General features: G+C 40.6%; 1 protein-coding gene and 1 pseudogene across 8 annotated transcripts in view; both read right to left on the bottom strand.

Moving 5' to 3' along the window:
• Window positions 1-26,482, bottom strand: part of FER (FER tyrosine kinase) — a 448,497-nt gene that overhangs the window by 388,423 nt on the left and 33,592 nt on the right. For 5 of the 8 annotated variants that reach the window (XR_008679968.2, XM_055387411.2, XM_055387409.2 and 2 more), the window contains exon 2: window positions 9,425-9,690. Coding sequence is in view for 7 of the 8 variants with exons in the window: in XM_055387411.2 (XP_055243386.1) it covers window positions 9,425-9,631 (207 nt within the window). In the remaining variant the exon portion in view is untranslated. The remainder of the gene's footprint in view (window positions 1-9,424; window positions 9,691-26,482) is intronic. The other 3 variants (XM_055387413.2, XM_055387414.2, XM_055387412.2) reach the window with 1 other exon arrangement.
• Window positions 21,763-23,665, bottom strand: LOC109026773 (small ribosomal subunit protein RACK1-like; annotated as a pseudogene).

The raw sequence follows: 26,482 nt of genomic DNA, 5'->3' as shown, positions 1-26,482 counted from the left end.
ACACATTACTCTCATCTGACATGGAATATAATCTAACATCAACCACACGCTTGGCCATAAAACAAGTCCCAGTAAATTAAAAAAAAAAAATCTAAATCATACCAACAACACTCTTGGGCCACAGTGAAATAAAAGTAGAAGTCAACACCAAGAAGATATCTCAAAACTACACAATTACATGAAATTAAACAACTTGCTCCAGAATGACTTGTGGGTAAACAATGAAATTAAGGCAGAAATCAAAACATTATCTGAAATAAATGAAAATAGAGAAACAGCATACCAGAATCTCTGGGACGCAACAAGAGCAGTGTTCAGAGAAAAGTATATAGCACTAAACACCACCCCAAAAAGGTAGAAAGATCTCGAATTCAGGATCTAATACTATACCTAGAAGATCAAGAAAAACAACGAACCCTAAAGATAGCAAAAGAAAAGAAGTAACTAAAACCAAAGAAAAACTGAATGAAATTGATATCCAATCATCCATACAAATAAACAACAAAACAAAAACTTTGATCTTTGAAAGGATAAACAAGGTTGATAGACCACTAGCTAGACCAACAAAGAAAAAAACAGAAAATGCAAAATAAGCACAATAAGAAATCACAAAGGTGACATCAAAACTGATCCACAGAAAAACAAAAGATCCTCAGAGACTATTACGAACACCTCTATGCAAACAAACTAGAAAATCTACAGGAAATGGACAAATTCCTGGAAACACGCAACTTCTCAAGATTGAATCAGGAATATATTAGTCTGTTTTCACGCTGCTGATAAAGACACACCCGAGACAGGGCAATTTACAAAAGAAAGAGGTTTAACTGGACTTACAGTTCCACGTGGCTGGGGAGGCCTCACAAACATGGTGGAGGGCAAGGAGAAGCAAATCACATCTTATGTGGATGGCGGCAAGCAAAAAGAGAGCTAGTGCAGGAAAATTCCCATTTTTAAAGCCATCAGATTTCATGAGACTCATTCACTAACATGGGAACAGCACAGGAAAGATCTGCCTCCATAATTCAGTCACCTCCCACGGGGTTCCTCCCATAACACATGGGAATTGTGGGAGTTAAAATTCAATATGAGATTTTGGGTGGGACACAGCTAAACCATATCATTCCACCCTGGACCCCTCCCAAATCTCATGTCCTCACATTTCAAAACCAATCATGCCTTCCCAACAGTCCCCCAAAGTCTTAACTCATTTCAGCATTAACTGAAAAGTCCACAATCCAATGTCTCATCTGAGACAAGGCAATTCCCTTCCGCCTATGAACTTGTAAAATCAAAAGCAACTTAGTTACTTCTTAGATACAATGGGAGTACAGGTATTAGGTAAATACAGCCATTCCAAAAGGGAGACACTGGCCAAAACAAAGGGGCTACAGGCCCCATGCAAGTCTGAAATCCAGTGGGGCAGTCAAATCTCAAAGCTCCTAAATGATCTCCTTTGACTCCATGTCTTGCATCCAGGTCACGCGGATGCAAGAGGCGGGTTCCCATAGTCTTGGGCAGCTCTGCCCCTGTGGCTTTGCAGGGTACAGCCTCCCTTCCAGCTGCTTTCACAGACTGTTGGTGAGTGTCTGCAGCTTTTCCAGGCACACAGTGCAGGCTGTTGGTATAGCTACCATTCTGGGGTCTGGAGGACGGTAGCCCTCTTCTCACAGCTCCACTAGGTGGTGCCCCAGTAGGGACTCTGTGTGGGGGCTCCAACCCCACATTTCCCTTCCACATTGCCCTAGCAGAGGTTCTCCAGGAGAGCCCCACCCCTGTGGCAAACTTCTGCTGGGACATCCAGGCATTTCTACACATCCTCAGAAATCTAGGAGGAGGTTCCCAAACCTCAATCCTTGACTTCTATGCACTGGCAGGCTCAACACCACGTGGAAGCTGCCAAGGCTTGGAGCTTGCGCCCTCTGAAGCCATGGCCCAAGCTATACCTTGGCCCCTTTCAGTCACGGCTGGAGCGGCTAGGATGCAGGGCACCAAGTCCTTAGACTGCACGTAACACAAGGACCCTGGGCTTGGCCCACAATACCATGTTTTCCTCCTAGGCCTCCAGGCCTGTGATGGAGGGGCTGTCATGAAGACCTCTGACATGCCCTGGAGACATTTTTGCCATTGTCTTGGTGATTAACATTCAATTCCTTGTTACTTATGCAAATTTCTTGAATTTCTCTCAGAAAATGGGATTTTCTTTTCTATCACATTTTCAGGCTGCAAATTTTCCAAACTTTTATGCTCTGCTTCCTTTATGAAACTGAATGCCTTTAACAGCACCCAAGTCACCTCTTGAATGCTTTGCTGCTTAGAAATTTCTTCTGCCAGATATCCTAAATCATCTCTCTCAAGTTCAAATTTCAATAAATCTCTAGGGCAGGGGCAAAATTCCACCAGTCTCTTAGCTGCAACAAAACAAGAGTCACCTGTGCTCCGGTTCACAACAAGTTCCTCATCTCTATCTGAGACCACCTCAGGCTGGACCTTATCGTTCATATCACTAACAGTATTTCTGTCAAAGCCATTCAACAAGTCTCTAGGAAGTTCCAAACTTTCCCACATTTTCCTGTCTTCTTCTGAACCTTCCAAACTGTTCCAGCCTCTGCCTGTTACCCAGTTCCAAAGTCATTACCACATTTTCAGGTAGCTTTTTAGCAATGCCCCACTCTACTGGTACCAATTTACTGTATTAATCTGTTTTCATGCTGCTGATACCTGAGACTGGCCAATTTACAAAACAAAGAGATTTAACTGAACTTACAGTTCCACATGGCTGGGGAGGCCTCACAAACATGGTGGAAGGCAAGGAGGAGCAAATCTGTGGATGACGGCAGGAAAAGAGAGCTTGTGCAGGAAAATTCCCATTTTTAAAACCATCAGATCTCATGAGACTCATTCACTATCACGAGAACAGCACAGGAAAGACCCACTCCCATAATTCAGTCACCTCCCACAACACGTGGGAATTGTGGGAGTTACAATTCAAGATGATATTTGGGTGGGGACATAGCCAAACCATATCAAGGAAGAAACTGAAACCCTGAAAAGACCAATATCCAGCTCCAAATTGAATCAGTAATAAAAAACCTATCCAATTAAAAAAAAAAACAGACTAAATGGATTCACAGCCAAATTCTACTAGATGTACAAAGAGGTAGTACCAATTCTACAGAAACTATTCCCAAAAATCAAGTAGGAGGGAATTCTACCTAATTCATTCTAAAAAGCCAGCATCACACTGATACCAAAACTTGGCAAAGACACAACAAAAGCAGAAAACTACAGGTCAATATCCATGATGAACGTAAACACAAAAATCCTCAATGAAATACTATTAATAGCAACCCGAATCAAGCAGCACATCAAAAAATTAATTCATCATGATCCAATAGGCTTCATTCCTGCGATGCAAGGTTGGATCAACATATACAAATCAATAACTGTAATTTGTCACACGAACACAATTAGAAACAAAACCATATAATAATCTCAATTGATGATTGAGATTGAAGCATTTGATAAAATCCATCATCACTTCATGATAAAAATCCTCAATAAACTAGGCATGGAAGGAATATAATTCAAAACAGTAAGAGCCATCTATGACAAACACAGAGCCCACATCATACTGAACGGCAAATGCTTGAGCTATTCCCCTTGAGAACTGGAACAAGACAAGGATGCACACTCTCACCACTCCAATACAATATAGTACTGGAAGTCCTAGCCAGAACAATCAGGCAAGAGAAAAAAATAAAAGGCATCCAAATAGGAAAAGAAGTCAAACTATCTCTCTTAATGGATGACATCCGTCTATACCTACAAAGCCCTAAGTACTTCACCAAAAGGCTCCTGAAACTGATAAACGACTTCAGTAAACAATCAGGACACAAAATAAATTAGAAAAATCAGCACCAATTCTATACACCAATAACATTCAAGCTGATAGCCAAATCAAGAATGCAATGCCATTTACAAGAGAAACAAAAAAATAAAATAAAACACCTAGGGATACATTTAACCAAGAAATAAAAGATCCGTACAAGAAGCACTACAAGACACTGCTGAAAGAAATCACAGATGACACAAACAAATGGAAAAACATTCTGTGCGGACGGTCTGAAAGAATCAATATCATTAAATGCCCATACAGCCCAAAGCAATCTACAGATTCAACACTATTCCTATCCAACTACTGTCATTTCTCACAGAACTGGGAAAAAACTATAATAAAATTCATATGCAACCAAAAAGTCGCCCAAATAGCCAAAGCAGTCCTAAGTAAAAAGAACAAAGCCAGTGGCTTGATGTTACGCAAGTTCAAACTATACTATAAAGCTACAATAACCAAAACAGCATGGTAGTGGTACAAAAAAAGACACGCAGACCAATGGAACAGATTAGAAAACACAGAAATTAAAAAAAAAAAAAAAGCAAACCTACAGCCATCTGATCTTTCATCAAAAATAAGCAACAGGGAAAGAACTCCCTATTTAATAAATGCTGCTGGGATAGCTGGCTAGCTTTATATGCAGAAGAATGAAACTTGTCCCCTACCTTTCACCATGTACAAAAATTAATTCAGAATGGATTAAAGATTTAAATGTAAGACCTCAAACTATAAGAATCCTAGAAGAAAACCTGGGAAACACCATTCTGGGTATCAGCTGTGGGAAGAAATTTATGACTAAATTCTCAAAAGCAATTGCAACAAAAATGAAAATTGACAAGTGGGACTTAATCAAACTAAAGAGCTCCTATACAACAAAAGTAACTACCAACAGAGTAAACAGACAACCTACAGAATGGGAGAAAATAAGCATAAACCATGCATCCAACAAAGGACTAATGTTCTACACAGAACTTAAACAAATCATCAAGAAAAAAAAAACATTAAAAAGTGGGCATAGGACATTAACAGATACTTCTCAAAGGAAGACATACAAGTGGCCAACAAACACATGATAAAATGCTCAACGTCATTGATTATCAGATAAATGCAAATCAAGACCACAATGAGATACCATCTCACACCAGTAAGAATGGCTATAATTAAAACGTCAAAAAAACAACACATGCTCATGAGGTTGTGGAGAGACGGGAACACTTAATACACTGTTGGTGGAAATGCAAATTAGTTCAGCCACTAGAGAAAGCACTCTGGAGATTTCTCAGAGAAATTAAAACAGAACTACCATTAGACCTAGCAGTCCCATTAGTGGGTATATAGCCAAAAGAAAATAAATAGTTCTACCAAACAGACACCTGTTTCTGTTTTGTAGAAACAGAAAACAGAAAATTCGTAAGTTTTAAGGTGACACCGCTCTGAGTGAAGAAAATGCAGCACATATGCACCATAGAATACTATATGGTCAGAAAAAGAAAGAAATCATGTATGCATGTATGCAGCTGGAGGCCATTATCCTAAGCAAATTAACACAGGAAGAAAAAAAAACAAATACTCCATGTTCTCACTTATAAGTGGCATCTAAACACTGGGTACACAAGGATATAAAGATGGAAACAATGGGCACTACAGAATATTAGAGGGGAGAGGGAAGGACGGGGGGAAAGGCTGAAAAACTATTGGGTATTATGCTTACGACTTTGGTAATGGGGTCATTCATACCATAAACCTCAGCATCACACAATATATCCAGGTAACAAACCTGCATGTGTACCCCCGGAATCTAAAATAAAAGTTGAATTATTTTTTAACAATTTAAAATGTATATCATTTTTATTTATTGAAAGACCCAATACTGTTAAGATATAGATTTTCCCCAAATTTATCTATACATTCAATATAATTCCAAGCAAAATCCCAGTAGCCTTTTAAAAAAAATAATTGGTAAGGTGCTCCTAAAATTCGTAAGGAGATGCACAACATTTAGAAAAGACAAAATAATTTTGAAAAAAAAAAAAAGTTCAGTAGTACCCCTTAATCTGTTGTTTTGCTTCCTGCAGTTTTGATTGCACGTAATCCAAAAATGAAAAATTCCAGAAATAAACAATTTGTAAGTTTTAAGGTGACACCGCTCTGAGTAGTATGATGAAATACCTAGCCTCCCCACTCTGTCCTGCCCAGGATATGAATCATCCCTTTGTCTAGTGTATCCATGCTGTATATGCTACTTGAATATTACTCACTTAGTAGCCATCTCAGTTATCCTTGCTATAGCAGTGCTTGTGTTTAAGAAACCTTTATTTAACTTAATAATAGCCCCAAACTGCAAGGATAGTGATGCCGGTAATTTGGATATGCCAAAAAGAAGCCAGAAAGTGTCTCCTTTGGGTGAAGGGATGAAAGTTCTCAACTCAAGGAAAGAAAAAAAACATATGCTGAGTTTGCTAAGAGCTACAGTAAGAATGAATCTTCTATCCACGCAACTGTGAAAAAGAAGAAAAAGGAAATTTGCACCTTTGAATTTTTGATGTTGCACTTCAAACTGCAAAAGTTATATGCATAGTACGTGATAAGTGCTTAGTTAAGATGGAAAAGGAATTAAATGTTTGGGTGGAAGGCATGAAAAGAAACATATTCTGATTGACAACAATGGACGTTCAGTACTATCCACAGCTTCAGGCATCTACTGGGGATATTAGAACATATCTCCCATGAATAAGGGATGACTACTGTACACTACCTGACTTTGATATTATTATCAAGGAACAAATAATTAAATGTGTTACTGGTGTCATGATAGACAAAAATATGAATGGAACAGAATAAAGAGTACAAAAATAGACTCGCATTATGGTTAACTGATTTTAAACAAAGATGCAAAGGCAATTCAATGGAGAAAGCTTAGTGTTTTCAACAAATGATGTTAGAACAAATGGATATCCAGAAGCAAAAAAAGAAAAAAATATGAACTTCAATCCATAGCTTGCCACATGTACAAAAATTAAATAAAAATAAATCATAGACCTACAAACAAAACTTAAAACTATAAAAATTTCCAGATGATAACACAGGCAAAACTCTTTAACTTTGCATGAGGCAAAGATTTTTTAAGATATAATATGAAAAGCACAATCCTCTTTAAAAAAGGTAGACTTTACTTATAGGTAGAATAAATCATAGTTTTTCTGTGTTAAGAGGAAAGAATGGCTGGTCACAGTGGCTCATGCCTATAATCCCAGATCTTTGGGAGGCCAAGGTGGGAGGATTGCTTGAGCCCAGAAGTTCAAGGTCAGCCGGGGCAATATACTGAGACCCCGTTTCTATAAAATAAAAAATAAAATTAGCCAGTTACGGTGGCGCATGCCTATAGTCCCAGCTCCCTAGAAAGCTGAGGTGGAAGGATTGCTTGAGCCTGGGAGGTCAAGGCTGCAATGAGCCATGACTGTACCACTGCACTCCAGCCTGGATGCCAGAGCAAGATCCTAAAAGAGAAAAAAAAAAGAGGAAAGGCTGACATACTCCTTGATTTTCTGTGAGTTCTCAACCATTGTTCAACTGTTAATTTAATGTATAAATTAGCAATAACAAAGAAAATAGAAACTATGTGACAATGGCAAATAAGACATGTCAACAGAATGTAAGAAAATGAAAAGCAGATAAGTGGTAACCAATTAGCATATGAGGAAAAGTTAAAACCTAAGTGTCCTGCAAAAGGGAGGTCAAGATTTATGAGGTCAGATGACTCCGTTAAAGCTCAGGAGACCGAGGCAGGTAGATCATTTGAGGTCAGGAGTTCAAGACCAGCCTAGCCAACATGATGAAACCCCATCCGCACTAAAAATACAAAAATTAGCCAGGTGTAGTGGTATACACCTGTAATACCAGCTACTCATGAGGCTGAGACACAAGAATCACCTGAACCCAGGAGGGAGAGGTTTTAGTGAGCCAAGATTGCACCACTGTACTCCAGCCTGGGCGAGAAAGTGAGACTGCATCTCAAAAAAAAAAAAAAAAAAAAAAGAGAAAAGAAAACAAGAGGGATAAATGAAGCAGAAAGCCTTTGGACTCAGAAACACCAGGTAGCTTACCAAAAACAAGAAGATTAAATAAAATGTGACTTTTAAAATACCAAAAATACTTTCCCTATCTATTCCCATTAACATAATAGCAGGCTTTATACCCACAGATGAAATTGCCAAATAAAATGAAGGATATCCAGTTAAATTTGAATTCCAGATAAATAACAAATAATTTTTAATGTATGTTTGTCCTAAATACTGCATGCAAATTCAAACGGTGTCCTGTATTTTTTGTGGCCATCTCTGGCAGCTCTACCTTCAGACTACATACTGGCCCAGAAAGGAAGTTAAAGATATTAACATTACTGGGTTCTTAACAGAATCACAACTCCTTACTTGATCAAACACAGTATATACACAGTCTCCACAGGTAACAGAGTTTTCCTCTAAAATTTACTCAAATCCTAAGACCCAAAAGTGAAAGAAGATTAATTTTTTTTAACATCCTAAAGTTAAAAAGATTTATTTTTAACTTTGAATAAATATAGTGAAATATGATATTTAAATAAAACATTGGAAGTAACAGAGCAAGAATCCAAGAACTATTAGAGTTTAATATTTCTTCTTCAATGTTTTCAAAGAACAATTAACAGTATAATTCTGGCCCTTATTTTTATATGACAGAATAATCTTGGGTTTAAAAAATACATTATTCATCTAATGGATGTTTTAAGAGTGACTAACTCAACAATATACTAATATTTTTATACTGAAATGATAGCAAATAACAGCTACATGCTAAAATATTCCATATGATTCACAACACTAATGATTCACAGAAGAATTCAGGGAGTGGTTTATAACTAAAGTTTGTGCAAAAGGGAAAAATAGCAAGGTTCAAATGACCCAAAGCCAGAAGAGTTAATAAAAGAAACCAAAATTTGTAACAATGGTTCTCAAACCTGACCCATTAAGTCAGAGTATCCGAGAGGTACAGCTATAGAATACAGAATATCAGAGAGGCACAAAAAATTAGGGAATTTTTTGTTTTGTTTTTTGAGACAGGGTCTCACTCTGTCACCCACAGCTCACTGCAGCCTTGATCTAACAGGCTCAAGCAATCCTCCCACCTCAACCTCCCAAGTAGCTAGGACTACAGTCACATGCTACCACGCCCAGCTAATTTTCATATTTTTTGTAGAGACAGGGTTTCACCACTTTCCCCAGGCTGGTCTCAAACTCCTAGGCTAAAGTGATGTTCCTGCCTCAGCCTTCCAAAGTGCTAGGATTACAGGTGTGAGCCACCATGCCCGGCCACTCCAAAATTTATAATTTTTAAAAACTTCTCCGTGAGATTTTCATACTCTGTAAAACTGTGGAATCACTGCTTTAGAATGCTGACTTAAGTATGCTCATTCAATAGTATGAGCTATTGCATTTTAAGGACAATTATAATGTTATAAATAACAAAGAGTGAAATTATTCTTCTTACCTTGGATACGTTGCTGACATAATTCATTTGGACAGTACTTTCCTTATCAACTTGATTACAAAGGTTCTGTAAAGTAGATGCATATTCTTTATCACTTTTTATTCTCAGGGCCATAAATTTCTTTACTGTTTCCAGTAACCGTAATTCCCAGTCTTGCAATTTTAACACTGCTTCATGTGAATTCTTCAGGTCACTCCCAAACCCCATTTTGTAAGGCACTGGTTATCCTCCACACTGCACAAGTGAGCCTTCTAATCAGCACATATCTGTGTATGTAAACAAAAGAGAAAAACTCTTAAATAAAAAGGAAATTAGTCTTCAAAAAAAAAAGTTATGATAGATTCTTCTTTGGGGTTAAAAAAAAAAAAACACAACTGAATACTTTCTTCCAAAGATCAGAAACAAGATGAAGAGGTCCACTCTATTGTTGGCTTCAACATTACTCCAGAGGTCTTAGCCATTACAATGAAACAAACGAAATAAAAGGGGCATTCAGATCGGAAAGGAAGAAGTAAAACTATCTTAATTTGCAAATTACATCATCTTGTATAAAGAAAATCCTATGTAATGCAACAAAAACCATTAAAATAAATGACTAGAAGCCTCCACCAATTATGCCTCCCTGCCCCCTGCCAGCAGGAAAACCAAATTTAACAACTATTTACACACACAAAAATCAGGTGAGCAATCACAGTACCCAGTTTTAACTTCCTATCGCTGAAAGAGGTACTGAAAAAGGTAGAAAACACAGTCTCGAATCATCAAGACCAGTCCTCTCCCATCACTCAGCAGTGGCCACATGGTGCACAGAGCATGCTTGGAGGAGAAAGAGAGCACTGTGATTGTGGGACTTTGCAATAAACTCACTGCTGCCATGTCACAGCAGAAAGCAAAACCAGGATGAACTCAGCCAATGCCCACCCAGGAAGGGAGCATTTAGACCAGCCATAGCTGGAGGGGAATTGCCCATTCCAGCAGGCAGAACTTGAGTTTCAGCAACCTAGAGAGACATGAGAGAGGGAGGCTACAGGAGTGCTTGCAACACCCCTTCTGCACCCCGGCCAGCACAGCTTGCAGCAACAAAAGTGACTCCATCCTTCTGCTTGAGGAGAGGAGACAAACAGTAAAGAGAATGTTGTCCTGCCTCTTGGATACCAGCTCAGCCACAGTAGGATAGAGCACTGGGCAGTCATTAGACCCCTATTATAGGCCCTACCTCCTGAATGACATTTCTAAACACAACCTGGGCCAAAAAAAACCCCGCTGCCTTGAAAGGGAGGACCCAGTTCCGGCAGGCTTCATCACCTGCTGACTTAAGAGCCTCTGGTCCCTGAATAACCAGCAGTGATACCCGGGTAGTACGCTGTGGGCCCTGGGTCAGATTCAGACATGCTAACCTCAGGTGAGACCTAGCACATTCCCAGTTGTGGTGGCTATGGTGAGAGACTCCTTCTGCTTGAGAAAAACAAAAAGAAAATTAAGGGGACTTTGTCTTACACCTTAGGGACCATCTCGAACACAGTGGGGTAGAGCACCAAGCACATTCTTACGGCCCCCAATTCCAGGCCTTGCCTCTTAGGTGGCACTTCTAGACCTGCTCTGGCCAGAGAGGAGCCCACTGCCCTGCAGGGTAAGTCCCAGGACTGGCAGCATTCACCACAATCTGACTGAAGGAAACTTGGGCCTCACGTCAACATCAGCAGTAGCCTGGCAGTACTTCCTGTGGGCCTATGGTTGTGGTGGCCAGGGAGAGAGGCTCTTCTACTTGTGGAAAGGAGAGGGAAGAGCGGGAAAGACTTTGTCTCATGGCTTGAGTGCCAGTTTAGCTGTAGAGTAGGGCACCAGGTAGATTTCTAAGGTTTTGACTCTACTCCTTGGCTAACAGACAACATTTCTGGACCCACTTGGAGCCTACAGAAACTCACCACCCTTGAGGAAAGGACACAAGCTTCGCTGGCTTCACCACATGCTGATTATAAAGCTCAGGTGCCTTGAGCAAACATAGGCAGGAGTCAGGTAGCGATTACAGTAGGCCTTGGGCATGACCCAGTGCTGCGCTGGCTGTAGGTCTGACCCAGTGCAATTCCAGTACTGGTAGCAACATGGGTGACTGTGTCACCCCATCCCCTGCTCCAGGTGACTCAAAAGAGAGACAGACTCCATTTGTTTGGGAGAAAGTAACGAAAGGGAACAAGAGTTTCTGCTGGTAATGTAGAGAATCCTTCCAGATCTTATCCAAGACCACAAAGGCAGTGCCCCTACAAGTCTGCTTAAATCATAGTGTTACTGGGCTTGAAGTGGCCCCTAATACAGATACAGCTTACATCACAGCACCCAAGTACCTTGTATTACCTGGAAAGCCTTCCCAAGGATGACAGGTACAAACAAAGCACAGAAGTGAAGACTACAATAAATACCTAATAAATACCTAACTCTCGAACGTACAGACTCTGTCGAACAGCCACAAGATTCAAGACCATCCAGGAAAACAGGATCTCCATACACAAACTAAATTAAGGCACCAGGAACCAATCCTGGCCTGAAAGATATGGGATCTTTAACACAGAGAATTCAAAATAGCTGTTTTAAAGTAACTCAAAGAAATTCAAGATAACAGAGAGACCAAATTTAGAATTCTATCTAGATAAATTTAACAAGGAGATTGAAATAAATAAAAAGAATGAAGCACAAATTCTAGAGTTGAAAAATGCAACTGACTCACTGAAGAATGCATCAGTGTCTCTTAATATCAGAATCGATGAAGCAGAAGAAAGAATTAGTGAGCTTGAAGACAGACTATTTAAAAATAGTCAGAGGGAACAACAACAATTAAAAAAAAGAATAAAAGAGAATAAACCATGCCTATGAGAACTAGAAAATAGCCTCAAAAGGGGAATTTTTTTCTTTTTTTTCAGACAGGGTCTCCCTCTGTCACCCAGGCTGGAGTACAGTGGCACAAAAAATAGTCAGAGGGAACATAAAAAAAAAAAAAAAAGAAAAAAAGAGAATAAACCATGCCTACAAGAACTAGAAAATAGCCTCAAAAGGGGAAAGTTTTTCTTTTTTTCCAGACAGGGTCTCCCTCTGGCTAGAGTACAGTGGCACAATCACAGTTTACTGCAGCCTCAACCTCCTGGGCTAAAGAGATCCTCCTGTCTCAGCCTTCTGAGTAGCTGGGACTACAAGTATGTGTCACCATGCCTAGCTAATTTTAAAATTTTTTTGTAAAGAAGGGGTCACACTTTGTTGCCCAGGCTGCTGTCAAACTCCTACGTGCAAGCAATCTTCCCATCTTGGCCTTCCAAAGTACTGGCCTTCCAAAGTACAGGCATGAGCCACCATGTCCAGCCAAAAAAGGGAATCTAAGAGTAATTAGAATTAAAAAGGAGGTACAGAAAGAGATAGGGGTAGAAAGTTTATTCAAAGTGATAATAACAGAGATCTTTCCAAACCTGGAAAAAGATGTAAATATTCATGTACAAGAAGGTTATTGAACAACAAGCAGATTTAACGTAAAGACTACCTCAAGGCATTTAATAATCAAACTCCCAAAGGTCAAGAATAAAGAAAAGATCCTAAAAGCACAAGAGAAAAGAAACAAATAACATCCAATGGAGATCCCACATGTGTGGCAGCAGCCTTTTCAGTGGAAATCTTACATGGCAGGAGAGAGTGGCATGAAATATTTGAAGTGCTGAAGGAAAAAAAAACGTTTACCCTAGAATAGCATATCTGGTGAAAATATCCTTTAAGCATAAATGAGAAATAAAGATGTTCCCAAACAAACAAAAGCTGAAGGATTTCATCAGCACCACACTAGTCCTATAAGAAATGTTAAGGGGGGGGGGGCGGGGGCAAGCACAGTGACTCACATCTGTAATCCCAGCACTTTGGGAGGCCAAGGTGGGTAGATCACCTGAGGTCAGGAGTTTGAGACCAGCCTGGCCAACATGGTGAAACCCTGTCTCTACTAAAAGTACAAAAAATTAGCTGGGTGTGGAGGCGGGCACATGTAATCCCAGCTACTAGGGAGGCCGCGGCAGGAGAATCACTTGAACCTGGGAGGCGGAGGTTGCAGTGAGCCAAGATTGCATCACTGCACTCTAGCCTGGGCAACAAGAGTGAAATTCTGTCTCAAAAAAAAAAAAAAGAAAAAAAAAAGGAAATGCTAAGGGGGATTAATCAATCAGAAAGAAAAGGACATTAATGAGCAGTAACGAATCATCTGAAGGTACAAAACTCACTGGTAGAAGTAAGTACACCAAAAAAACAAAGAATATTATCACATTATAATAATAATGTGTAATTGTGGTGTGTAAACTACTCTGGTCTTCAGAAAAAAGACAAGATGAACCAATCAAAAATAATAACTACAACTTTTCAAGACATAGTACAATGAGTTATGAATAGAAACAATAAGTTAAAAAGCGGAGAGGGGTCAAAGTTAAAGTGTAGAGTTTTCATTAGTTTTCTTTTTGCTTGTTTGTTTATACAATCATGTTAACTTGTCATTAGTTTAAAATACTGGGTTATAAAACAGTATTTGCAAGCTTCATGGTAACCTCAAATCAAAAAACATACAATGAATACAAAAAAAGTAAAATTAAGTCGTACTACCAAAGAAAATTACCTTCCCTAAAAGAAAGACAGGAAGACAGGAAAGGAAAAAGACCATAAAACAACCAGAAAACAAATAGTAAGGATGTAGAAAAGAGAGAATCCTGAAACACTGCTGCTGATGGGAATGTGTACAACCACTATGGAGAACAGTTTGGAGCTTCCTCAAAAAACTAAAAACTGAGCTACCATATAATCCAGCAATCCCGCTGCTGGGTATATAACCCCCCACCAAAAAAAAAAAATAGATATCAGTATACCAAAGAGATATCTGCACTCCTATGTTTTTTGCAGCACTGTTTACAATAGCCAATATTTGGAAGCAACCTAAGTGTCCATCAACAGATGAATGAATAAAGAGATGTGGTACATATACGCAATGGAGTACTATTCAGCCATTAAAAAGAGTGAGATCTTGTTATCTGCAACAACATGGATAGAACTGGTGATCGTTATGTTAAGTGAAATAAGCCAGACACAGTCATTATGTTAAGTGAAATAAGCCAGACACAGAAAGACAATCTTGAACTCATGGAGACAAAGAGTAGAAGGATGGTTACAACAGGTTATAAAGGGTAGTGGGAAGCAGGGGGAAAGTTGGGATGGTTAATGGGAACAAAAAATATATACAGAATAAGACCTAGTACCTGATAGCACAATAGGGTGACTATAGTCAATAATAATTTAATTGTACATTATCAAATAACTAAAGCTGTATAATTGAACTGTTTGTGACACAAAGCATAAATGCTTGAGGTGATGGATACCCCATTTACCCTGATGTGATTATTACACACTGCATGTCTGTATCAAAATATTTCATGTACCCTATAAATAGATATACCTACTATGTATCCACAAAATTTAAAATATAAACAAAAATTAAGTAATAGTACAGGGTACAAGGTCAATATACAAAATAAATTATATTTATACAATATACAAAAATAAATTATATTTCTAGATACCATCACTGAACAATCCAAAAATGAAATTAGAAAACAATTCTATTACAAAAGCACCAAAAAAGAATAAAATACTTAGGAATAAATTTTACAAAAAAAAAAAAGCAAAACTTGTAAGCTTAAGACACTGTTGAAAGTAATTTTAGGGCCAGGTGCAGTGGCTCACACCTGTAATCCCAGCACTTTGGGAGGCTGAGGCAGGTGGATCACCTGAGGTCAGGAGTTTGGGACCAGCCTGATCAACCTGGAGAAACTCCATCTCTACTAAAAATACAAAATTAGCCGTGCGTGGTGGCGCATGCCTGTAATCCCAGCTACTCGGAGGCTGAGGCAGGTGAATCACTTAACCAGGAAGTGGAGGTTGCAGTGAGTCAAAATCACGCCCACTGCACTCCAGCCTGGGCAACAAGAGCAAAACTCCGTCTCAAAAAAGAAAGTAATTTTAAAAGAACTAAGTAAATTGAAATATTCATGTTCACAGATCAAAAGATTTAATATTGTTAAGAAAGATTCTCCAATTTGATCTACAAATTTAACATAATCCATATTAATATCTCGGCTAGCTTTTTTATAGAACTTGACAAGCTATCCTAAAATCTATATAGAAAAGTAAGGGAGCCAAAATAATATGAAATAACTTGAAAAGAGGCACGAAGTTGGAAGATTCACACTTTCTGATTTCAAAACCTACTAAAAAGCTACAGTGATCAACACACTATGGTAATGGCATCTGGATAAACATAGAAATCAATGGAATAGACTAGAGGGGCCAAATGCAAATCTTTACATTTATGGTAAAGTGATTTTCTACAAGGGTGCCAAGTCCATTCCATTGGAAAAGAAAAGTCTTTTCAACAACTGGTTCTGGGACAACTGGATTTCCACATGCAAAACAATGAAGCAGGATGCCTTCCTTAGACCGCACACAAAACATTAACTGTAAATGGATGACATACCTAAGTATCAGAGCTAAAACTATAAAATTCTCAGAATAAAACATACAAGTAATCTTTGTAACCTTGGCTTAGGCAATGGTTTCTTAGATACAACAACAAAAGCACAAATGACAAAATAAAAACACATTAGTTGGATTTCATCAAAATTTAAAACTTCCATGCTTCAAAGGACACCACCAAGAAGTGAAAAGACAACCTACAGAATGGGAGAAAATATTTACAAATCATATATATATGTATATACATATATGTGTGTGTGTATATATATATGATAAGGAACTTCTGGATGGAGGACATAAAGAATTTTTACAACTCAATAATAAGAAAAACGAACAAAAAAATGGACAAAGGATTTGAATGGACAGTTCTCTAAGAAAAATGTACAAATGTCCAATAGGCTCATGAAAAGATGTTCAATATATCAGGAAAATTCAAATCAGAACTATAATGAGATAACTATTTCACACCATTAGAATGTCTCTAATCAAAAAAGACAGACATATAGTTTAGCACTGAAGAGAATGGAATCTTCATCCCTTGCTAGCCGAAACATTAAATGGTGCAACCACTGCGGAAAAGAGTTTGGCAGTTCCTGGAAAGGTAAAACATAGAGTTAGCATATGATCCAGAAATTCACCTCCCAGGTATATACCCGACCGATATGAAAACACATGTCTATACAAAAACTTGCATATGAATGTTTGAAGCAACATTATTCACAATAGCTGCAAAGTAGAACCAACCCAAATATCCATCAACAGGTGAACAGATAAATAAAATGGGACAACATCCATACAATGGAATATAATTTGGCAATGAAAAGGAAGTATTGATACAGGCTACAACATGGATGAACCTTGAAAATGTTTTACTAGGTCAAAGAAACCAGACACAAAAGATCACAGGGTATGATTTCATTAATAAGAAATGCTCAAAATGGGCAAATCTATAAACTAGATTACTAGTTGATCAGGGCTGACAAATGTGGGGTGAAATTAGGAATGACTGTTAGTGGGTACTGGATTTCTTTTTGTGGTGATGAAAATGTTCTAACATTGATTGTAGTAGTGCCTGCATAACTGTGAATGTACTAAAAACAAACTACAATTTCAATGGCTGAATTCTTTGGTTGTAAATAATAGTTCAAAAAAGCTGTTTAAAAAAATTACTACAGCATAACTTACAATCATCTAAAGATCAGTTAGCATAAGCTTCCGCAAAATACCCTGTTTATTATAAATCCTGAAAATGATGGTAGAATTTATTTGGTCCCCCAGTTTCCTAGAATTTCAGGCAGTAAAATCTTTCAGAGCCAGTTAGAAGAAACGAAGAAAAACACCTTTTATCTTTCATTCTAGTTCATCCATACCAGAGGTGAATTTCTTGTTAATTCAGCTGATATCCTCTAAGCTACACAGAAAAGCAAGGGCTTTAGCTCTCTAACTTCAATAATCTTATTTGAAGACATGGTAAAAATTAGAGTTTTCCAAATAGAGAAAAAAAATCACATATGTATATGTATGTAAGAGTGTGTGTGTGTGTGTGTGTGTGTGTGTGTGTGTGTGGTGTGTATGCATATATGTATACATACAGTTTTTTAAGATGGGATCTCCCCATGTTGTCCAGGCTGGAGTGCAGTGGCTATTCACAGGAACAATAATAGCACATTGCCGCCTCAAACTCTTGGCCTCAAGCAATGCTCCCACCTTGGCCTTCCAAGTAGCTGAAACTACAGGCACAAGCCATTGCACCCAACGAATATTTTACATTTTTTAAAAAAAACTGTATCGGATATTGTGGTTCATTTTATTCTCTAACTTGGAAAAATATCACTTCTGTTTCTAAATGCATTGTAATAACAATGTTTACCTTTCTCTCATCAAAAATTCCTGCTGGTGGGCCAGGTGTGGTGGCTCACACCTGTAATCCCAGCATTTTGGGAGGCTGAGGCAGGTGGATCACTTGAGGTCAGGAGTTCGAGACCAGCCTGTCCAACATGGCAAAACCCCATCTCTACTAAAAATGCAAAAATTGGCTGGGTATGGTGGCGTGCACCTGTAGTCCTAGCTACTTGGGAGTCTGAGACACAAGAATCACTTGAACCTGGGAAGCGGGGGTTGCAGTGAGCCAAGACTGCACTCCAGCCAGGGCAACAGAATGAGACACTGTCTTTTAAAAAAAAAGAAGAAGAAGAAGAAAAAGAAAATTCCTGTTGGTAGATATTTCAGATATCTCCTGGGTTTTTGTTGTGTTATTGCAAATATTACTGCAAGTTAATTAAAGCTGGAATAACCCAGAAAATTTCTTAGAAATGGCAAGATATGAATTAGGACTGAAATAATGATCATGATTTAGAATATAGAAAGTCAAATGGGAAATGTATTTCAGGAAATAGAGATGTATAAGGCAAAAAAAAAAAAGTGAGTATGAGATACAGTTAAAATAGCAAACGTCTCCAAAATTAAACTCTTTGTGACAAGTAGTGGGAGATGGCATGCCAATTTATCTTCTGCTAGTCCTCTGCTCAAGAAACCAATAAAGCCCAAACTCCTTAAATTAATCTTTGTTAACACAAGGTTACAATTTTTGAAAACCAAGATCATGAATACAATAGTTTAAAAAGATTAATTTGTTGGTACTAGCTGCACAAGTATGGTCAGTTTGTGAAAATTCATCAAGCTGAACACTTATGATTTGTATACTTTTCTGTGTGTATGTTATCGTTCAATAAACAGAAGGACAAAGAGACACAAAGATAGATTCTGATTTGGCAGCTAATAAGACATAAGAAGCCATTATACCAATATAGCTTGAGAAATGAAGATCCAGAATTGACAATGTCAATGCGAATTAAAATGAAAGATTCTTGACCTAGTGAATGGATTTAGTGAACAAAAGAGAGACAACTCAATAAAATTTTTAAGGCTTTAGAAATAAATAATCATGACAGTATCAATAGAAATTAAAGAACAAGAATATGGAACTACTTTGAGTAAACTATAATCGTTTCAGCTGGAAATTTTACCTTTAGGTAAAATATTAAGGTTAAAAATCCAAATTTGAGAGTCAATTACTTAAAGGTGACAGATGAAACCAACAGACTGAATGTTGACAGAAAAGCAGAGAGTCAAGGATAAAACCCATGAGAACCGGGCAGTCCAAGATTGAAAGGAGGAGAAACCAACCAAAGGATAGAAATTAAGTAAGCAAAAAGATAACAGGGGTCTGGCAGAGTCACAGGCATCAGGAGGGAAAAAAAAAAAAAAAGATATTAGTGTCGCAGGATCATTAGGGTGTTGCTTTGCCAGCCAGAAACCTCTGTAGCCAGTGGTGCCTCTGCTTGGGTTTTGCTTGTGCCCGCTGAACTCATTCCATCCACTCAGCCTGGCAGGCTGCACTCAGCTCACACTCCTGGCCTGGATCCCACACATGCCAACGGTGAGCCAGGAGTGGAGCAGCAAGGGGTGTGTGAGCGAGCAAGCGTGGGATCTGTCCACTGTGCACAGCCAGGCACACCAGCTGCTGCAGGACAGGCAGCTCCAGGCAGGCACCAGCACAGGCGCTGGCTCAGTGCAAGGCTGCAGTTGGACCAGACATACAACACATAGCTTCAGTAGCATCTGGACAGGGGGAAAACTATGGCACCAGAAAGCTCAGAGATACCAGGAATCACACAGTCCCAAAGAGGGTGTTACAGCATGTCACAGTCCTGGCTCAGGTAGCCCCAAGCTCTGGAATCCCAGAAGGGCCACAGATCTTCTCTCTTTCTCATCGCATGCCACGTAGTGACGGGAGGGCATGTTTCTACTGTGCTCGTGTTACAGCTCTTTTTAGTCCCACCATTCAGTAGGTCCCAAGCACTTGTCCCACATCCAGAAAGAATGAAGTATGCTGACAACTGGAGGATGAGCAAGGCAGAGAGGAGCTTCATTGAGTGACAGAATAGCTCTCAGGAGACTCAAAGTGGGTAGGTCCTTTCTGCAGGCAGGTTGTCCCAATGTGTGCCCAACTCAGAAGGGAGGAGACCTGTAGTGGGCAGCTCCTTTCCACAGGCAGGTTGTCCCAACAAGCATCCAGCTCTCAGCGGAGGAGACCCATAGTGGGTAGCTCCTTTCTGCAAGCAGGTCATCTGGATTAATGTGTGTCTGGCTGAGCCTGGGATTTTTATGTGCCAGAATCAGGGAACTGCATACTGATTCATCCATGGGCAGCCATGGTGGGCCTGGAAAAAGCACCATCAAATTTGCCAAACAGTCATCAATGAAGTTCTCACTCTGGGCCACGGACTTCACCTAGAACTGGCAGCCCAGCCCCCAGGCTTCAGGCCATCCCTGGCCTGAGGTAAAGTTTCACCAGGGACCCACCCCTTTCTGCCTAGGAACCTGTCTGCCTTTAACATGCCATCCACGGCACCTAAACTGACTGTCCCAAGAGGCGCCTGCAGGCTGGTGCCAAGCTGCCCTCAGCCCCTGCGGCCCCCCTCCCACGCTTGTCGATACCCAAAGTCCAGAGGGGACCATGGTGGCAAGGGGCTGGCATGTCAGCACCATTCTGAGCACGCACATACCTGACCGGGTTGCAACAGTGCCTGGGCTTGGTCACAACTTTGCTCCACCCTGAGCAGGCACCAGGAGCAGGGAGAGGCCAGAGAGCGAGAGCAGGCACTTTCAAGCCTACAGGGGCAGGGGGCTTCCTGGGCCCCAAGCCGCAGCTGGGCAGCTGCAGCTGTACCCAGGAGCACAAAGCTCCCGCCTGTTCCCAGCCCCTGCCGGCTCTGCAGAGTGCACAGCCCCGATGGGTGCAGCTCTGACCACACCTCCCCAGCCACAGCTGGCGTCTCCACAGCAGCTGCTCCAGATAGGCTGCCACCACCATCATTAGCAATGTCAAAAGTTAGAGGAAGATGTAAAAACTGCAAAAATCTCATCATCAAGCAGTACTTCAAAAGCTCCTACAGACAATAGTGAAAAAAAAATAGTGTTTAAGAAAAAACAAAAATTTGGCTGGGCACGGCGGCTCACGCCTGTAATCCCAGCACTTTGGGAGGCTGAGGTGGGCGGATCACGAGGTCAGGAGATTGAGACCATCCTGGCTAACACAGTGAAACCCTGTCTCCACTGAACATACAAAAAATTAGCTGGGCGTGCTAGCAGGCTCCTGTAGCCCCAGCTGCTTGGTAGGCTGAGACAGGAGAATGACTTGAACCCGGGAGGCGGAGCTTGCAGTGAGCCCCGATCGCATCACTGCACTCCAGCCTGTGTGACAGAGCAAGACTCCGTCTCAAAAAAAGAAAAAACACAAAACAAAAATTTAAACATATCACCAACAAATAAAGGAGTACAACCTTATTCCATAAGTTTCACAGCATGGTTTCAGTGAGTCCAATACTACCCCAACCAGGCCAGAAGATATTCTGGCAAAGAAAAGTTAACAAAATCCTGAGAATTCACACTGGATACTCCAATATGAAAAGAAGCAGGCAGAGAGTGAATAGACCAAACTAGGGAAAGTCAAGAAAATATCTAAAGAGAAAGTCCCTCTGTACCAGCATAGGGCTTTAGAAAACACAGGGAGGACAGCACTGGCTTACAATTTTCCAGAGCTCTATGATGAACTGGTGAATGAAATTTAAGTCCAGGCATAGAGGATGTTTAATGAACTCTTTTAAAAGTGAGTAAATCTCAGGGCCTCCAACAAAGCCAAACTCAGGGTGTTGCTGAGTATCTCTCCACTTGTTTACCTGCACACTCACATGCCACAGAAACTGAAATTAGAAGGAAAACCCAGCTTGTGGTCCAGACAAGATGGCACAGACCATTTTTCCCAGTTAATCCCCACTAAGCACAAATATAAACAAATACTGCAAGAGACAAACGAAGAACTCTGGAAGGTGGAAAGAAGAAGGCAAACTCCTTTGTAACCCTACAACAAGAAGAACAGCACAGAGGCAGGATGTCTTACGCCTACCTCACCCAAGTGAAGAAGGCCACACAGACCTGGTTTTTCCCAGCCACAGCCTAGGAGCAAAAGGCAGCCCATGTAGGCTAATTCCTCCCAGAATAGAATAGGTGTCCCTCTGACAAATATCAAGGAAGCCAGACACCACCAGCAAGAGAGATTAACTAGGAACCTCAACAAAAACAAATAGCCAGGGGAAACACTCTCCTTCACCATAAGGCCTGAGACTCCCCACTTTTTTTTTTCCAGTTTGTTCGTTTTTTAATTTCTAAAGCTCTGCCATAAACTTCTAGCAGGTGCCCATGTCACCTGCCACACTCACACCAGGTTGTCTGTGTAGCCAGCAAACAAATGACCACCAACAGACCAGGCCAGGGAGGTACACTGGGGTGGTTCTGCCTTGCTGCCAGTACTAATAACTTCTTGCTTCAGTTCATCTACGATGATATTTACCCCTAAGTCCCAGATCTTGATGCTGGGGCCCATGGCAGCACAGAGCCAGTAGCAGTTGGGGCTGAAGCACAGGGTGTTGATAATGCCCCCACCATCTGGCATATAAAGGTGTTTGCCTTCGTTGAGATCCCATAGCATGGCCTGGCCATCCTTGCCTCCAGATGCACAGAGGGATCCATTTGGAGACATAGTCACGGTGTTCAGATAACCTGTGTGGCCAGTGTGGTTGGTCTTCAGCTTGCAGTTAGCCAGATTCCATACCTTGACCAGCTTGTCCCAGCTACAGGAGACAGTGATAGGGTTGCTGCTGTTAGGCAAGAAGCGAACACAAGACACCCACTCTGTGACTCTCATACTAGACAGTGTATCTGCATACACGCAGGTGTTGGGAACAGGCCCCCAAATCTGGCCATAAACTGGCCCCAAAACTGGCCATAAACAAAATCTCTGCAGCACTGTGATATATTCATGATGGCCATGACGCCCATGCTGGAAGGCTGTCGGTTTACCGGAATGAGGGCAAGAAACACCTGGCCCACCCAAGGCGGGAAAACCGCTTAAGGCATTCCTAAACCACAAACTATAGCAGGAGCGATCTGTGCCTGAGGGACATGTTCCTGCTGCAGATAATTAGCCAGAGCCCATCCCTTTGTTTCAGCCCATCCCTTTGTTTCCCGTAAGGAATACTTTTAGTAAATCTATAATCTACAGAAACAATGCTTATCACTGGCTTGCTGTCAATAAATATGTGGGTAAATCTCTGTTCGGGGCTCTCAGCTCTGAAGCCTGTGAGACCCCTGATTTCCCACTCCACACGTTATATTTCTGTGTGTCTTTAATTCCTCTAGCGCTGCTGGGTTAGGGTCTCCACGACCAAGCTGGTCTTGGCACCCAGGGTTTTCTATAACTTGAGGTTTTATCTCATGATCCACAGACAATCTGCTGGTTGTCAGGGGAGGCCACATTCAGCACGTCCTTGGTATGGCCGACAAATTGTCTCACTGTGATGCCCATTGTGAAATCCTAGAGGCACGGGGTTCCATCCAAGGAGCTTGAGAGGGCAATGTGACCATCTGAGGAGGTGACCAAGTCACTAAAAAAGTGGGAGTGACCCCACAGAGCATGTTTCAGGATGCCATAGTTGGAATCTTCCCTGCTCAGTTTCTACGTAATGATGCTCTTGTCTTGAGAGGTGGACAGGATCTTGTCCAGGAACTGTGGAGTAGCAGTGGTGTGGTTTACCCAGCCGTTGGGGCCCTGAGGGTGCCACAAAGGGTCATCTGCTCAGTCATGATGATGGCAAATCGAGATTCCCCATCAAGAGAAACAAAGGCAGGCATGAAACCAGAGGGCCTAATCAGGAACCGGTCAAGAACCTCAGCCTTCACAGGTCTGAGGATCTCCTTCTCTACCCACAGACATCAGAACAGGCAGTCAGAACTGGCAAGCCAAACCCAGTTTTGCTAGATATCCAATCTCAGGAAGCCTCTTGTTCTCCACATGTCCAAGACTCTCCTCCCCTGTCCAGAGACATCAGGGTAGCAGGGAGCATGGTAAGGAAATCCCAGCCCATCCCTTCCCCAGCAATAGATATACACTAACTCAGCCTAAGAATGAATCCCTACTCCCTCAGGCAGCACCAGCAGAGACCAGTGGGAGCCCTAGTGCCACCAGATACAAGAAGCCAACCAAAACAACAGTGCAGACTCAAAATTAAACTATCATTGGAAGCACAACCCACAAAAATATAGGCTAAGACCTGCATGATAAACCTAAACAGGATGACTGCTTGTGAAAATAAAAGGTTGAACTAGCCCTCAGAATCTCCTAACATATTAGACAAAATATTTAAGTTTCAAATGGAAATCACCTGTCACACCAAGAATCAAGAAAAATCATAACTTGAATGAGAAAAGACAATCAACCAATGCAAACACCTAGATGAATCAGATGTTGAAATTATCTGACATGAATTTTAAAACAACCATCGTAAAAATGCTTCAACAATCAATTATAAATTCTCTTAAAACAAATGTAAAAATAGAAGATCAAAGCAAGGAAATACAAGTTATAAAAATAACCAGATGAAAACTATGTAACTAAGAAATGCAATAACAAAAGACAAGCTAGATAGGCTCAATAGTAGAGTGAAGATGACACAGGATACAATCAATGAGCTTATGGACAGAACAACAGAATTCACCCAATCCAAACAACACAGAAAAAAATAGAAAAAATTAAGAAAGCCTCACGGACTTGTGGGACAGCAACAAAAGATCCAACATTTGTATCATCAGAGTGCAAGGAGAAGAGAAAGAGAGCCAGACTGAAAGATAATTCAAAGAAATATGGTCCAGCCTGCTGTAGAGCTACAGAAATCAAGACAGTGTGCTATTAGTAGAAGACAGAAAATAGATCAATGAAACAGAATAGAGAATCCAGGAATAACCAACACAAATATGTTCAACTGATTTTTGACAAAGGGCTAACAGTAATTCAATAGAAAAAGAATAGCCTTTTCAACAAACAGTACAGGGGCAATTAGGCATCTACTCGCAGAAAAGAAAAAAGAACCTTGACTGACAACTGTTATAAAATTTAACTCAGTCCTTGCACAGTGGCTCACACCCGTAATCCCAGCACTCTGGGAGGCCAAAGCAGGCGTATTGCTTGAGCCCAGGAGTTCAAGATCAGCCTGGGCAACAAAGCGTGACCCCATCTCTACCAAAAAAATAAAAAGAAAACAAAAATTTAACTCAAAAGGATTATGGACTTACATGTAAACATAAAGCTGCTAACATTTAGAGAAAAAAAATACAGGAGGAAATCTTTCAGATCTAAAGCTAGGCAGAGTCCTTAGATTTGATACCAAAACCACAATCCAAAAAAGAAAAAATGAATAAAATGGACCTCATCAAAAGTAAAATATTTTGCTCATGTGAACAAGATGAAAACAAGTTGCAACTTCTGGCTTCTACTGGGCATGTAAGAAACATGGTCTATGCAGGAGGTTGAAGGGGGAGGATCACTTAAGGCCAGGAGTTTGAGTCCAGCTTGGGCAACATAGCAAAATTTCATCTCTTAAAAAAAAAAAAAAATACTTGGAACTCACTAGGCCATCCTACCAACAAGAAAAGCTAAACAAACTGAAAAATCTACAACTCTTCTCAGATCAGTAAGAGAACTGAAGTCACACGGCATACCACTGCCCCACAAATTGGAGGAACAGGTGACTGCAAAGAATCCCATCACACTGAAGCAGAAAACTCTGCAGGAACCAGTGCAGGGTAGGAAAAACTGAACTGTAATTGACAAACTGCTGAAGGCTCAGTGCCAACAAGTGGGAAACTTAAAAAGCCAGGGGGACTCAGTCATAGGACAGCCTTCATACTTTTATTAGTTTCACCTCCAGTAAATCAATATGGTTCTCACAGTATGTATTACAGGGTGGGGGAAAAAAAACCCTATTACTTCTGACAGAGGGAGGGAAAACAAAACCATTTTTAAATAAGCTAGAACATTCTGTTCTTAATAAGGTCTTTCCTTCAGGAGAAACTATTTAGTCAGAGCCTGCTGGGGTTTTATCAGAGTCTAACTAACTTATAGGAAGGGAAATAGGAAATACCAATTGCAGCCCATACTAGCCATGCTGTCTTACCTTGGGAGACGGGGATAATGCTAACAAACATCTGTGAAGGTCACACCCAGAGACACAGAGACTCATTAAAAGACTGAGATCTAATCATTGGACTGTAGAATGCTTCCTATCCCCCAACACCTTACTGCCACATTACTAAAGGCCTATACAGCAGCTCCTTTTACCCAAGGCATCAGCTTCAGCTATCAAGAAAAATTTATATGTCACACTAAAAGGCAAAAAACACAGGCTGGGCTAGGCACGGTGGCTCACGCCTGTAATCCCAGCACTTTGGGAGGCCGAGGCAGGTGGATCACCTGAGGTCAGGAGTTCAAGACCAGCCTGGCCAACATGGTGAAATGCCATCTCTACTAAAAACACAAAAATTAGCCAGGTGTGGTAAGCAGGCGCCTGTAATCCTAGCTACTTGGGAGGCTGAGGCAGGAAAATCGCTTGAACCCAGGAAGCAGAG

The sequence above is a fragment of the Gorilla gorilla genome, chromosome 4, assembly GCF_029281585.2.
Source record: "Gorilla gorilla gorilla isolate KB3781 chromosome 4, NHGRI_mGorGor1-v2.1_pri, whole genome shotgun sequence".
In the NCBI taxonomy this organism is placed as follows: Eukaryota; Metazoa; Chordata; class Mammalia; order Primates; family Hominidae; genus Gorilla; species Gorilla gorilla.
Note: the sequence above shows the minus strand (reverse complement) of the source record. Positions and strands in the feature narration are given on the sequence as shown.